This window comes from Scatophagus argus, chromosome 21 (genome assembly GCF_020382885.2).
Source record: "Scatophagus argus isolate fScaArg1 chromosome 21, fScaArg1.pri, whole genome shotgun sequence".
Classification (NCBI taxonomy): Eukaryota; Metazoa; Chordata; class Actinopteri; family Scatophagidae; genus Scatophagus; species Scatophagus argus.
In genome coordinates this window covers 1,824,464-1,837,093 of record NC_058513.1, presented here as the reverse complement: position 1 = coordinate 1,837,093, position 12,630 = coordinate 1,824,464, and the positions used below count along the sequence as shown (strand labels likewise).

The 12,630-nt window shown below is 41.5% G+C and overlaps 1 protein-coding gene across 3 annotated transcripts; it reads right to left on the bottom strand.

The window, feature by feature from the left end:
* Nucleotides 1–24: 24 nt before the first annotated feature.
* Nucleotides 25–11,973, bottom strand: tdrkh (tudor and KH domain containing). 3 transcript variants are annotated; one of them, XM_046378363.1, is made up of 14 exons: nt 11,773–11,973; nt 9,029–9,189; nt 8,599–8,690; nt 7,763–7,964; nt 6,981–7,120; nt 6,581–6,902; nt 6,280–6,446; nt 4,750–4,925; nt 4,384–4,448; nt 4,061–4,212; nt 3,878–3,988; nt 2,685–2,739; nt 701–782; nt 25–617 (listed from the first exon to the last, which is right to left on the bottom strand). In XM_046378363.1, exons 2-13 carry the CDS (start codon nt 9,156–9,158, stop codon nt 727–729), a joined length of 1,668 nt encoding a protein of 555 aa, XP_046234319.1. In that variant the 5' UTR covers nt 9,159–9,189; nt 11,773–11,973; the 3' UTR covers nt 25–617; nt 701–726. The 3 variants fall into 3 exon arrangements, with proteins under 3 accessions (XP_046234319.1, XP_046234321.1, XP_046234322.1); XM_046378365.1 differs by having other exon boundaries at nt 11,777–11,973; XM_046378366.1 differs by lacking the exon at nt 11,773–11,973 and adding an exon at nt 10,605–10,684.
* Nucleotides 11,974–12,630: the final 657 nt, after the last annotated feature.

The following is a 12,630-nucleotide window of genomic DNA, read 5'->3' as shown; positions in this document are numbered from 1 at the left end:
AAAGTAACAGACAAACAATCCTTGTGACATAAAATAAATCCTTTATTATATATAGTGCAGTCTATTACACAAGCTACCACTGCCTTCTGTCCTTAGTTAACGATACAGTAGATGCCATATTTTTAATACTGAATACAAGCCGAGGACCACATTCATTTATACCATATGGTTTCATTTCAAAATATAATACTTTTTGAGGCCTAGTATATAGGCCATTATATCTTAATACACATACACGTAAAGAGAAAAAAAAAACATAGCTAATCAGCTGCCTTCTGTTTCCAATATCACAGTGTTTTGTTTTTTTTGTTATTTTTAAATAATACTGGCATTCTGTTTTCATTCCTTCTCTTCACTACTTGAACACAAAATATAGCAACAACACAAAAAAGCAAAGCAGCATTGGGTACAACCGAACAGCATAAAGGCCAAACACAAGAATTCTTTTGTGCTGAAGTAACAACAATAAAGTGAATTATGGCTGGAAGAACCGTTGCACTGTGGCTCATTAAGTAGGTAAGGCTTCACGATGACGGTTTAAACGGTCGAGTTTGGGTCGAACAAGGAAATATCCCCTTCATCTCATTTGAACTGATGCAGAGAAGTGGATGTCAGTGCTGGCAGATGAGGGGAGAGGTTATTATACTTTCAGTGGTCACAAATACATTCTTCAGTCAGTTATTAGGCCAGGAAACAATACCTGAATATTTATGTATGTCTTTGGTCTCAGAGGAGCTCATCCTCTATGACATCATCGACGCTTCCTGAGATTGAGGCAGCTTCTGAGTTACACAAAGAAAACATTTCAGTTATTGGTTATTTAACAGTCATTATACCAACAATTTCAACAACTGGACTTTTATCTATCACAGTGCAGAACGTTAACAGACAATCACAATGTCATTGTTAACAGATATGTAACAAATGTATCTGTAGCACCAAGAACTGAAAACCTTTAAGTACTTGAAGTCGGCTACTGAATTTGTTCTCAAATTCTCAGTCTTGTTAATTTACTGTCTGATCAGATACTTGAGAAGTTTGTCTTGTTTAGATAAAACTCATCCAGTTTGTTGTATTCATTCAGTATTCCCCCTGCTCACCCCCTTCTGTACTGCTTCAGTGTCCTCCCAGTGGAGAACTAATGGACTAAACCATCAACAAATATGCAGGTCTTAAAAATCAAAACAAGTTAAGAGATGCTAAGACACTGCATAGAGTTTCAGAGAACTGCAAGAGTGGGTGATATTTCTCTGTCAGTCTGTGGATATAAGTGACCCCATACATTTGATCCTTTGAGCAGCTGCTCATAAAAATATCAGTTAGTGTGGTTTTATATAAAAAGGGGAAATAGTAATTATAGAGTCAGTACGGAAGAGTTACAAGAGTGCTTATAATTGTATGGCATGTCCAAGCCTCTGACCATTAACTGCAACTTCTGCAGTTTGAGTCCAGCTGAGGATTTTTGTTGCATCTCTGTCTTTTGTTTTCTTCCAATACATAAAAAAAATGCAATATGCAAACTTAAACTATAATTCAAGTGTCAGTTTTGCCATATCTAAATTTATTGAAGGGATATTCTTTTAACAACCAGATGTTACTTTAAGCACAGGGTCCAGTATTTGAGTGCCAGTGCCACCGGTGAGGAATCCAGAGGAGATATTTGTGCCTACTCATGTGTTACCTTCTTCCTGAAATCACCCAAAGTCTGTGAATCAGGGAGTTCTAATTCACGATTTACCTGTACCTGTGTAAGTAACCGTCTGTGGGCGTGGGTTAATGCTTTAGTCTGTTGTCTGTGTTTGTCTCTGGTCTGTGAACATGATGACTCTACATTCCAGTTGCACTTCTCCACCTCTCTTCCTCTTCTGGTTTTATTTGAATTGCTTTACCTGCTGCATCAGAACTGGACTCTGTCATTGGATGTACCATTGCTCCTACTCCCCTTTTATCTTCATCCAATATTTATAACCTATATCGTATATTCCAACTCCACTCAATCAATCAATATTTGCCATACCTTCGAGCATCTTCACTTCTGCTGAGGGCATGTGTGTGGTGGCAGTGGTCTATTACCTGTTTCCCAGCTGATCTCGCTCTTACTCATGAGGCTGAAAAATGTTTCTACAAAGGCTCAGAGAGTCCCATGTAAATAATATCACTGCTGCAGCCACTGTTGTCAACAAACAACCAGCTCTCACTCCAAACAATGCCACTGTCACCTCTTCCTTTATCCTCTTTATGTCTGTGTTGCCCAGTATTATGACAGGAGTAAAAGCTCTCCGCGGTTCTATGTGGACTCAATATTTCATTGTCTGTGGTCTCCTTCATCAGTATTTTTCCCTCAATCATATCATCACTGGTTAAATCACAAACGCATAAACAATTCACCGGATGAGAAGCGGTTGTGAGTTTGTGAGCTGCAGTGTTGGCACACAGACGTCAGGATGAGCGCGTGATGACTGAACAATGTGAATCATTTCAGCTGGGTTTGAGTGGGCAAAAGTGTGAGCGAATGGAGATGAGGGACTGTGTTTCACACTGGAATTATGTTACTTTACAGAGGACGCTGATGATGCCTGCTCAGAAAAGCAATCTTCATTTTGTAGCCAAGTGCATTCAATCAACCCCACCAACCCCCATATTGACGCAGTGCATCTTGACTGACTTCCCCTTACTGTGCTCACCTGATAAGCTTATGCAGGAGAGGCTCAGCTCCGATGATGCTCCTATCACATCATCCTACATAGAGAAGAACAAGAATTCAAGAAATCAAGTAAGAGCATTTAAGAGATTTTTTTAAAAAGCATGTTGTGGTCAGAGATGGGACCAAGTCTTTCTCAAGTCAAGTCCCGAGTCCTAAACAAGTCATAAGGTGCTCTTCACCAAATGTAATGCCATGTTAACACCAGAGACTCAATTTACCATTCGTTGCGCAACTTAAAATGTCGAACAAAGTTAGACGTTGCATCTCTGTCAGTAGTTTTAAACCTGCACATTTTGCATCCCGAGGTTGATTGTTTGCAATGTGTACCTGAATGCACCATGAAGCCCCTGTCCGTATCCTACTCCGACACAGAGAGCAGAGGACAGAAGCAGTGCGCCACGTAAATGATACCAAAACAGAGGATTCACTCAGTGCAGCTTTTATTACATGAGTCACCAGTGTGGAGGACAGCCTTCTGAGATTTACTCACCCAAAGGAAACCCTTCCCACACTTGGTACTTTGGGGGGTGTTAATTTTGGACCTATGGCATTAAAGTTGGTAGATTCAGGAAATGAATGGAAATGGCTGATTTGTAACGTACTTTTTCATCTTTGGGCTTAAGGAAAGGCATCAAGTATTTTAAAGTCATAAGGCTTCAGTATAATTGAAGTCACAAGTCATTAGTGTTTACGTCCAAGTCAAGTTGCAAGTTCTTTTTGCAGCGGCCTAAAGGTTAGGAATGAGCTTGTGACCAGAGTCATCAGTTCAAGTTCCTGAACCAGCAGGATAACTTTGTGTGAGGAAAGTGAGAAGGCAGCGCTTGCTCCTCCCTCATTACCACAACTGAAGTACTCTTGAGCAAATCCCTGAATCCCAGCTGTTTCACTGCAGCTGCACAATGACCATCACATCAGTTGTGGTCGTACTGGGCAGCACTCAGGTATTAATGTGATCAAAGTGTTGCAGAATAAGAGAGCACTGCCCTCAATAAAACTTCCTCAATAAATGAAAGTTAACGAAAAAGATCACAATTCATTAGCCTGTGTAGATGACTCTTTTGCTAAATCTGTGTATTGGTTATTAGTAACTATGTATAAAATGGTGGAAAATATCCACTGAAAGTTCTCAGAGCCTAATGTGATGTCCTCAAATGTTTGTTCACAGTGACTCACCAGCATCCTCTGCAGACAGCCAAGATTGTCACCCTCAGTCCTCCCGTTCACCACTTCCTGGAAGCTGACAGCATGGCCCAGCCTTATGAGCTCCTCACCAATATCTACAGTCTGGGAGAGACAACCTTTTTGCAAGCTGTGTGCGGACAGAACAGATAAATAAGACATAAAACTCTAGCTGACCTTGCCCTCGCTGTTGTCATAGAGCTTGACACTGGGCCAGGAGGAGATCTCAGTATGAGAGTAGCTGCACAGCTTGGCCTGCAGGGGTCTCCAAGAGGCACAGTGTGTCAGCTGCTCAAACTCATCCAAGGCTGCTTCAGTCCACGCCTCTCCTGAGGAACGGCAGGAGGACAATTTAGAATGTATACTCATATCATTTGAGGTAAAAGGGACAACATCTGAGAGCATTCAATTAAGATTCCAGAATAATGCACAACATTTGTTGAATGTCACCTTTATCTTGGTAATATGCCTGTGTGATTAAGTTAGGAAAAGAGCTTTACCTTTTGGTCTCACCCCGGCTAAGTTGCACTCTATAGCTTGGAATGGCAAGCTGAGAAAGTCACTCCTGAAATGGTAATGCGGCAAAAGCTGTTAATAACATAACAGTAACATGCACTGCTGAATCACAGCAGACCAGAACCCCTAGTTCCTGCGCAATCTTCCGCAAGTGTCAACAAACAAGTTCGTAATTCTCTACAGTACATATTACCATTGACCAAACTGACATTAAGCTCCATTCAGAAAAGTGTATCATTGTGTTGTGTGGATCAAACCGAAACAAACATCAAATGAAGGCCAGGAGGTAGCAGAGTCTCCATAAACTCTGCCAGATGTTTTACTATCACGCATGGAATGTCCACTCTTACCTCATACGGCGGAGGCTGTCTCTGGGCAGCTCCCCGTTGTCCCCAAAGTCAACATAATAAAGGTCCACCAGTCCAGAGGCCAGGACTCCAAGCACTCTGGCCCTGTTCCATGTGCCGTGGTCTCGGTATGGAGCTGCCACAATGTCCCCCACCACAATGGTCTCGACTTTCTGCTCCTGCACAACAGGAAATCAGAGGAGTTTGTTTACACCCCTGCTCTAAACATCAGAGAGTTTTCAAACTGTGGCACTGATGGCCCACCTCAGACGGAGCTGAGACAAGTACAGGTTCACAGGCTTACCACACAGCACAGATACACGTGTATGCAAACAAGTCTGATAAAAAGGCCAAAAGCTGTTAAAACAGCTGTATTTGTATCCTATTCAGAGTGCTTTTTCAGTTCATGTCTATTTAAAGTGAGTGAAAATGATGCCAGTTACATTATACCTTGAATCACAACTGTTACACCTTGTTTTCTTCCTTTCCTTCTGCCAATTCCCTATCTGTCTCACAACATGCGATCAATTTGCAGTCTTATAATACTAATAATGTTCAGCAGTTGTTTCTTTGTGAGTTCCTAGGACAGATAGCTATTAAGATAAATATATACATCAGAAAGATTAAAGTATCACATGTGAACTCTCAGAATTTGATTTCCTGACGATGTGCTGATGATGCAAGATGACGTTCACCAAAACCATCCAATCAAAAGGTTCCATGTCAGTCTGTAGAACTTCATGTTCATTCCCCTTGGTGTGTTTGTAAAAGTCAGCACACACAAGAACTCAGCCAGAACTATAATGCAATAGTGCATCATTGTTTCCCTTTGGACCCACCAAATGAACTGGTGTGAATACTCCTATAACCATATTCTTTGCTTATCTTACCTCTATCTGGGAAATAATCAGATATGCTGTAAGTTTTGGAACCACGGTTCTCATAATTTAGGGAATTTGGAAGTTAGCAGGAGGTATAATGCTGGAGTCACTTAGTTAGCTGCACTCTACAACTTGAGCCCTGTTTTCTCGCTCGTGTTTTTAAAATCTCTGCAAATTATCACCATTATGTATTAGTATGCTGAATTAGATATCAACCAATTTTTTTTCCAGTGTCCCCATGCATGTGCAGACACCCCTGGGATACTGTGATACTGGAGAAAACATGATGGTTCTCAGGCAGGTTCTGGAGGTTTTAGGAGTATCTTTTTCTATTATTACTAAGTTCTATTATTACTATCCCCAGGAAGTGTGAGTCACATCTGAAAACATGTGTATCATGTTTTTCTGGTCAGATTTGACTGAACTACCATACCAGGCTACAACAACTCACTTCCTGTTTTTCTTACGCACCAGCATGCACCTGTTCCTTCCACCACACACAGCTGCACTGCATCATCCTTCTCCCTTACCGTCCCACACCCCATTAGGGAGGTGCCTACCAGTACAACAGTTAACAAATCTGATGATGACTGTCAAAATAGGACCCTTTTCTTACAACATAACAGTAAAGACAAACAGGGGTTGCCCTCACAGTGAGGTTGCCACTGCTGTAGAAGCGGTTCATTTCCTCTGTCAGTTTGTCCAGCTGCAGGGAACGAACCCCCAGGATCTGGATCCAGAAATGGTTTGGGTTCTCATAAGCAGAAACATAAACCTCCAGATGTTCATCAGGCTGGAAGCTCAGGTCTGGACTGGGGACTGGAGAAGACACAGAAACAATACACAACCTTTGTATGGCAAGATCACATTCAAAGACAGATCATAGTGAGGCAGTTGCAGAGGGAATATTCTTTTCAACTCTCAATTAGGAAGAGAAGAGAAAGAGACCTCACTTTCAAACTTGGAAATTTCAGAAAGAGAGTCAGTGGAATCACTCTGGTCCTCCTTCTTGTCTTCTGTGTTGGTGATTTTCAGCTCCTCCATCTTGTCACAAACATACTCTGGTTCTCCCGTGGTGCCGTTGGAGAGGATGAGCCCATTTTTCTCAGTCTGGGAGTAGGGAGGGTTGTTGTTCAAGCCCACAGGCGCTTCAGTCTCTGTGCTGTTTGGCCTCTGATTCATGGCAGAAGGGCCGCGTTTCTCTCGCAGGGAAGATGACTGGGAGATTTTTGCTCTAACCATCATGTCCTCTTTGACTTTTTCTAGAATCAGCTCCTGCAAACAGATGTGAAGTTGCATTTAATAAGAGAACTGACCACACGTGGGTAAATTAAATGTGGGAATCCCGCTCACCTTGGCTTGTTTCACTTCCTGTCTGGTTCCTGTGATTGTCACGCTGCCCTTTGCCCCAGGGCCATGCGTCTTCTCTTTGGAACAAGACACTTTGGCCCCTGTGGTCCTGGTGATCAGCTTCAGGCTCTCTCCACCACGACCTGAAAAACAAACACACAGACACACTCACACACTTACAGTACGATGAGTCCGTGCCCATACAGCAATTTTTTTTTCTGAGCTACATTCAGCCTTTTTTTTTTTTTTTTTTAGCTAGAAATATGTGACCTTTTCAGAATGGTACTGAGGTCGCTTCATGTAACCAACCATTTATTAGATAGGATCTGTCGGACATCAAAAATCCCTCAATTAATTAATTGAGGAAAACCAATAAGGTCCAGGAATCAATGTGTGCAAGAGCCCATTTTCCCTTTTTGTGTTCCTGTGATAATGACTGAGCTGTAATGCACATTTCGTACACTGGGTGGCATTTGCCGGTAAAGGGCAGAGGAAGTTCTTATAAACCGGAAGGTTGCGAGGGGCTACAGGTGTTGTTGGCAGGGGAAGCATAAAGCTTTTTGACCGTGGTCACGGCGGTAAAAGAGGAAATACGCGATTTGTGTCAATGCGAATGTTGTTGTAAATAAAAGAACCAGAAAATCACGGAGATAGATGTAGCCATTTCGTGTCTGATATGTAAAGGAAAGCCAGCGGCATGCGTCAATAATACGCCGGCCCAGCAACAGCAAGCGGCTTATAGGAGAGCCGTTACAATGTGACTGTCCTCAACATTTGGATGGTACCTATTATACGTCCAAAAGCAGTCTGAGGAACCTCCAAAGCCTCAGTAACCGGTTCACAATCAGTGACCAGGTTCTCTAAGACACAGCGGGCCAACAAGACCTGCTCCTTAGAGCCCTGCAGCAGGAAACATACAGCCGTCTTACATCCAGCCTCCCCTGAATCTGACAAAACCCTGACATGAGCTCCAGACTTCTGGGAGACCTGAGAGGAACAAAAGAGACAGCAGAAGAGCAGACAGTTAGAATTTAAACAATCACCAGCTGGATTTGTGAGACAAAAACATTAAGACCTGCTTGATATGGATGGGACATCAGGGTCCCATTACAATCACTACCATCCAATTCGTTCAGTCAGTTAGAATGTTTTGGAATAAACACATCTTAATAAAATATGCATTATTAAAAACAATCTTTAAAAGAAGACGCGAAAACTAAACCTAACTTTTTCCCTTCCTGGATGCACATCATCTTCACCAACATAAGCACTGAACCTGAGGTACAACATCAAATCTCCATGGAGATAAAATTAGATTTAACTTTGAGCTCTGGAAACTGGGTCTTCCTGCAGCAGCAGAAAACAGAATGTCGCTAAGAATAAGACAACGGAGTGAAAAGAGGGAAGATAATAAATAATTTCACAAATCAAATAAGAAGTGATATTCTGAATGGAAGCTCTAAGTATAGAGGGTGGTGTATTTCATGTGAAGTTAGCCATATAGCATGTGTAACTTACAGAAAGACATACAACATACAGAGTTATTCTAGGCAAATGTCCATTTATATGAATGTCAGAATCCATTATAATATTGTCCATTATCTGAAACTGAACTACTCACCATGTCCAAAAACGTGGCCTGGTATCTGGATATGTTCCTATAAACCTCCACAGGAAGTACCATCTTGGACACCTCAGTGCTGGGTTCCTCACCTTAATGACAAAACAGACAAAGATAAGGTCATCAGTGAACAGAGCTGCAATGATGAGTGGATTAAGTGATTAGTGAAAAGACGCAGTTTTCACTTTGGGCTCTGGGATTTGAGATGAGATTTGAGCAGGTGAGATGTTTTTAATTGTTTTTTCTTCTTTTTTTGACGTTTGACAGACTACAGGATTAATCATGAAAATAATCTGCAGATTAAACAGTAATAAATACAATCATTATTGATAGCTTTGTTAAAGAGTACACAGAAAATTCTAATTTGTAATACGCAAATATATACAAATTTGGTGTAAAAATGGCCGTCAACAGAGTGGCAGATACTCACTGTGGTTGGTGCTGCTTATGTGACGATAGACGATGTAGCCGACTGTGGCCCCAACAGAGAGGCCCGCAGCCAGAGCCACCATTTTGCCCGAGCTCAGGGTGCTCTTGTGACCCTCCTTCACTGCCTCCATGACACGCCGTGCACCCAGCGGGATGCTCCACCTAGACACAATCAAGACAAATGTGTTACTGACTGTGAGCGTTCCCTCACACTTTCTGTTCAGTCCTGTTCATCGAGTCCCATCTATGAAATGCCTCGTTACAACACTCCGCTGTTGTTTTTGCAAAACGGTGCAATTATCTCACTGCAGTCAGAATGAATTAGCCGGTGACACGTACGATCCTTTTTGTTTCGTTGAACTGATGGGCAGCTACGGTCATGCAGCACAAAGGTCAAAGCAGAAGCCAGCCTGAAGTCAAAACACATCAGGTGTTCTCAAACATTTTCAGTATGGGAGTTAGTTGATTTAATTCTATCCTACTGACATATTTTAGCAGATGCTTGTCAATTATTTTGTTTTATTGAGGTGATTAATTGTCTCAGTAACAGCACAAGGTAGATCACAGTTGACAAAAAAGTCCATCTCTGAGCTTCCCAAACACTCTTTGGACAAATCGATCTTGCTATAAGAACCTAGAGATTTTTTTTTTTTTGTCAAATTAGATTATAAAGTTCAAAGTTCATTCTTAAAAACAGCATCTGAGAAACAATGTCATCCAGTAACTGACAGTTCCGAGGATTTTGATGCTATCACATAACCTTCATCAGCAGCTGTAATGGAGTATAAACATTTCAGAACCTAACATCCATATTGCTGATGGGTCAAAGTTCATTCATGACTTTGGAATTAGATGAGGAACCAGCTTCACAGACTCCTCCATCTGCTGATGAAACTCACTCGATGAATGAAAGCTGTAGAAATGGACCTTGTGCTGTAATTTTGTCTCAACTGCACGACAGTTTGCCAAACTATCACAGTAGTGATTCTATAACTGAGATAATTTGCACTCAAGTATATAACACTGAACTGTAAGTGTTCCTCGTTATTGTGTGAGATCTCCTCGAGGACCCTCAAACAATGAAGGACCCATGGAGGTCTCGAGATTCCACTTTGAGAACCACTGCAGGAGATTCTTACAATGTAGCCTTTCATTATCTCAGACCACATCACTTGCCAAAATCATTAGCCGGCAAAAACGTGCACAAGCAGTCACATACACGCAATAAAGTCTCCTAAATGATTGAACATTTAGTGTATACACTGGACACACACACACAGCACTGCGCTTCTTCGAATGCACCAAGCCAAACTGCAGCAGCCCTGACCCTGCCCACCATACATAATGTACTGAAAGCTGCTGAACATACTGAATACTGTAGTTGGGCGACCTCCAGCCATTCCGTAAATCAACATCATCCAATGAACATCCAATTCTGAGACGTTTAATGTCACACTGCTAAAACTACACCTCACACACGGGAACAGAATGCACTGGAGGTAAGCCAACAGTGAAGAGTACTGGGACCACGCAGGACCGAGGAGCACACGGCACCACCATGCAGATGCGTGTCTCACTGGGAGAAGAAGGCTCTGGGACTGTAGTTGAGAAACACATGGGACTTGGACACTCCAACATCCATCTTGGAAGAATCGTGACAATAAGACACAAATCTTCTCCAGTCCTGGCTCTGTTTTGTTTTGGTTTTTTTTCTTTGTTTGTTTTTTTTGTTTATATCCAAGTTCAATGCTACTGGCAGACAGGTAGAAGGGGAAGAAAGTTTCAGAATTTCAAGTCACTTCATGACAGCAACTGGTCAGTCACATTGCACTTTGATGTCATTTTGTGGCAAGCAAAAGAAATCATCACAAAACTACTTACAGTTCTTCAATATGGTACCAATATATAAACAGAGTAGCAGTAGCAGTAGCAGTATACAGGCCTTCCCTGAAACAACAGGATGACCGAACACTTTCTTGAATTTTCCTAAACAGATTCCCTGTCTGCATACAAGGTTGCAGCCCAGTTATGTTCCAAATTACTTTAAAGGGATCCTCGCTCAAAAAAACAAAAAGCAAACTAACCTATTTCTTATTGAAACAGGTGTAAACACCTCTGAACACAAGCTAAGACTTCTATCAAATTCTTCTTGTGTATATAAAATCCTAAAAAGCTATTAATATGCTTAATGCTGCTACCAACACGCTGTGTTTTGGTAAGAATATCAGCATAGTTTATGCATAGCATTTAGCCGACACAAAATGAAACGAGTTTTCCTACTAATACATACAGTCACAATATTTCATGACGCATATTTGAGCATAAGTGAAACATGTTTAAACGTTTTTAAACGGAGTTTGGTGTCACGTCTCAAAAGAAGGAAACGTCCACTCGACTGGTTAAATAACCTTGGCTGTTTCTCCTCTCTTATTCATATTATTGTTGATCAGATCTGTATTGTCAACACGACAGAGGAGCTAGCATAACCTCAAACTGAGCAAAACGGTTTATTTCTGTATTTCTGACGAGCTGTCACAACGACCGCTAACACACTTTCTCCTCTGAGCTAGCCAAGCTAACATTAGCTAATTTAGCAGCTGATTGACACATGCAAGCAAGTCAAACATTTAGAGAAAGGTAACCAAACGCCTTTAGCACAGGCACAAACCCTGCTAATACAGCATTTATACGTTTAACGTAATTCAGAATGAACAGTAAATACATGCTACAATGTATGACACTTACAGACCCTCGCTCTCTTTTGAATCGACCCTGTCTGCAACAACTATCAAGCTCCACAGGAGAAAGCAGCAAGTGCACCGGAAGCTGAGCGTACACTTAGGGTTAAAACGCGTCTAAAACGAATAATAACGTGAAACAGCAATATGTTTATTGCCAATGAACTGAATCCACCCTAAACAATTCACGTTGACATATGGGTACCAGAAACGTGACAACAACTACATTTACCGTGAAAGGTCAACCGGAAGTGCTCTCTGTATCCTCGTTGGTTTGACATTCGTGCAAAGAGATGACGCTCTGTTGGCAGGGGACTCACGCACTGAAGCCATCCAGTACCCTCTGTAATGTGCGCCTTTGTTTCACATGAAATGATTATAGATTCAAAACAGAGATACGCCTTCATACAAGCGAAAGCTGTAATTAAAACCAAGATTTTCAATCTATGCGATTTGTAAATAAATTGTAGGGATCACTACTACAGTCCACGTTTAATAATATTAAGTCCAGGACTGGAATCCAGGAATTTAGAATCAAACATCCATAAAGTTGAAGCATTCACAAGCAGAGGCAGAAATATTCTCCAAAACCCCTGAATCCCATCAAACACTATGACATCTTCAGGGTTACTTCTTCAAACTGTCGAAGTCTCTTCCTTTGCCAAATGTAATGTTGTCACAGCCTGATACCAAGTAAGGAGCAAACCGAACTTATTGATTATATGTACTTAGTATAACTATGAGGCGGATACAGGAAGTCTAGAGGTCAAATATAAACAACTGAAATCACAACCTTGTATATTGCTGAGGTCTATGAAAACTGCACTTGTATTTGTATATTGTTCAACAATAATTCAACACAACA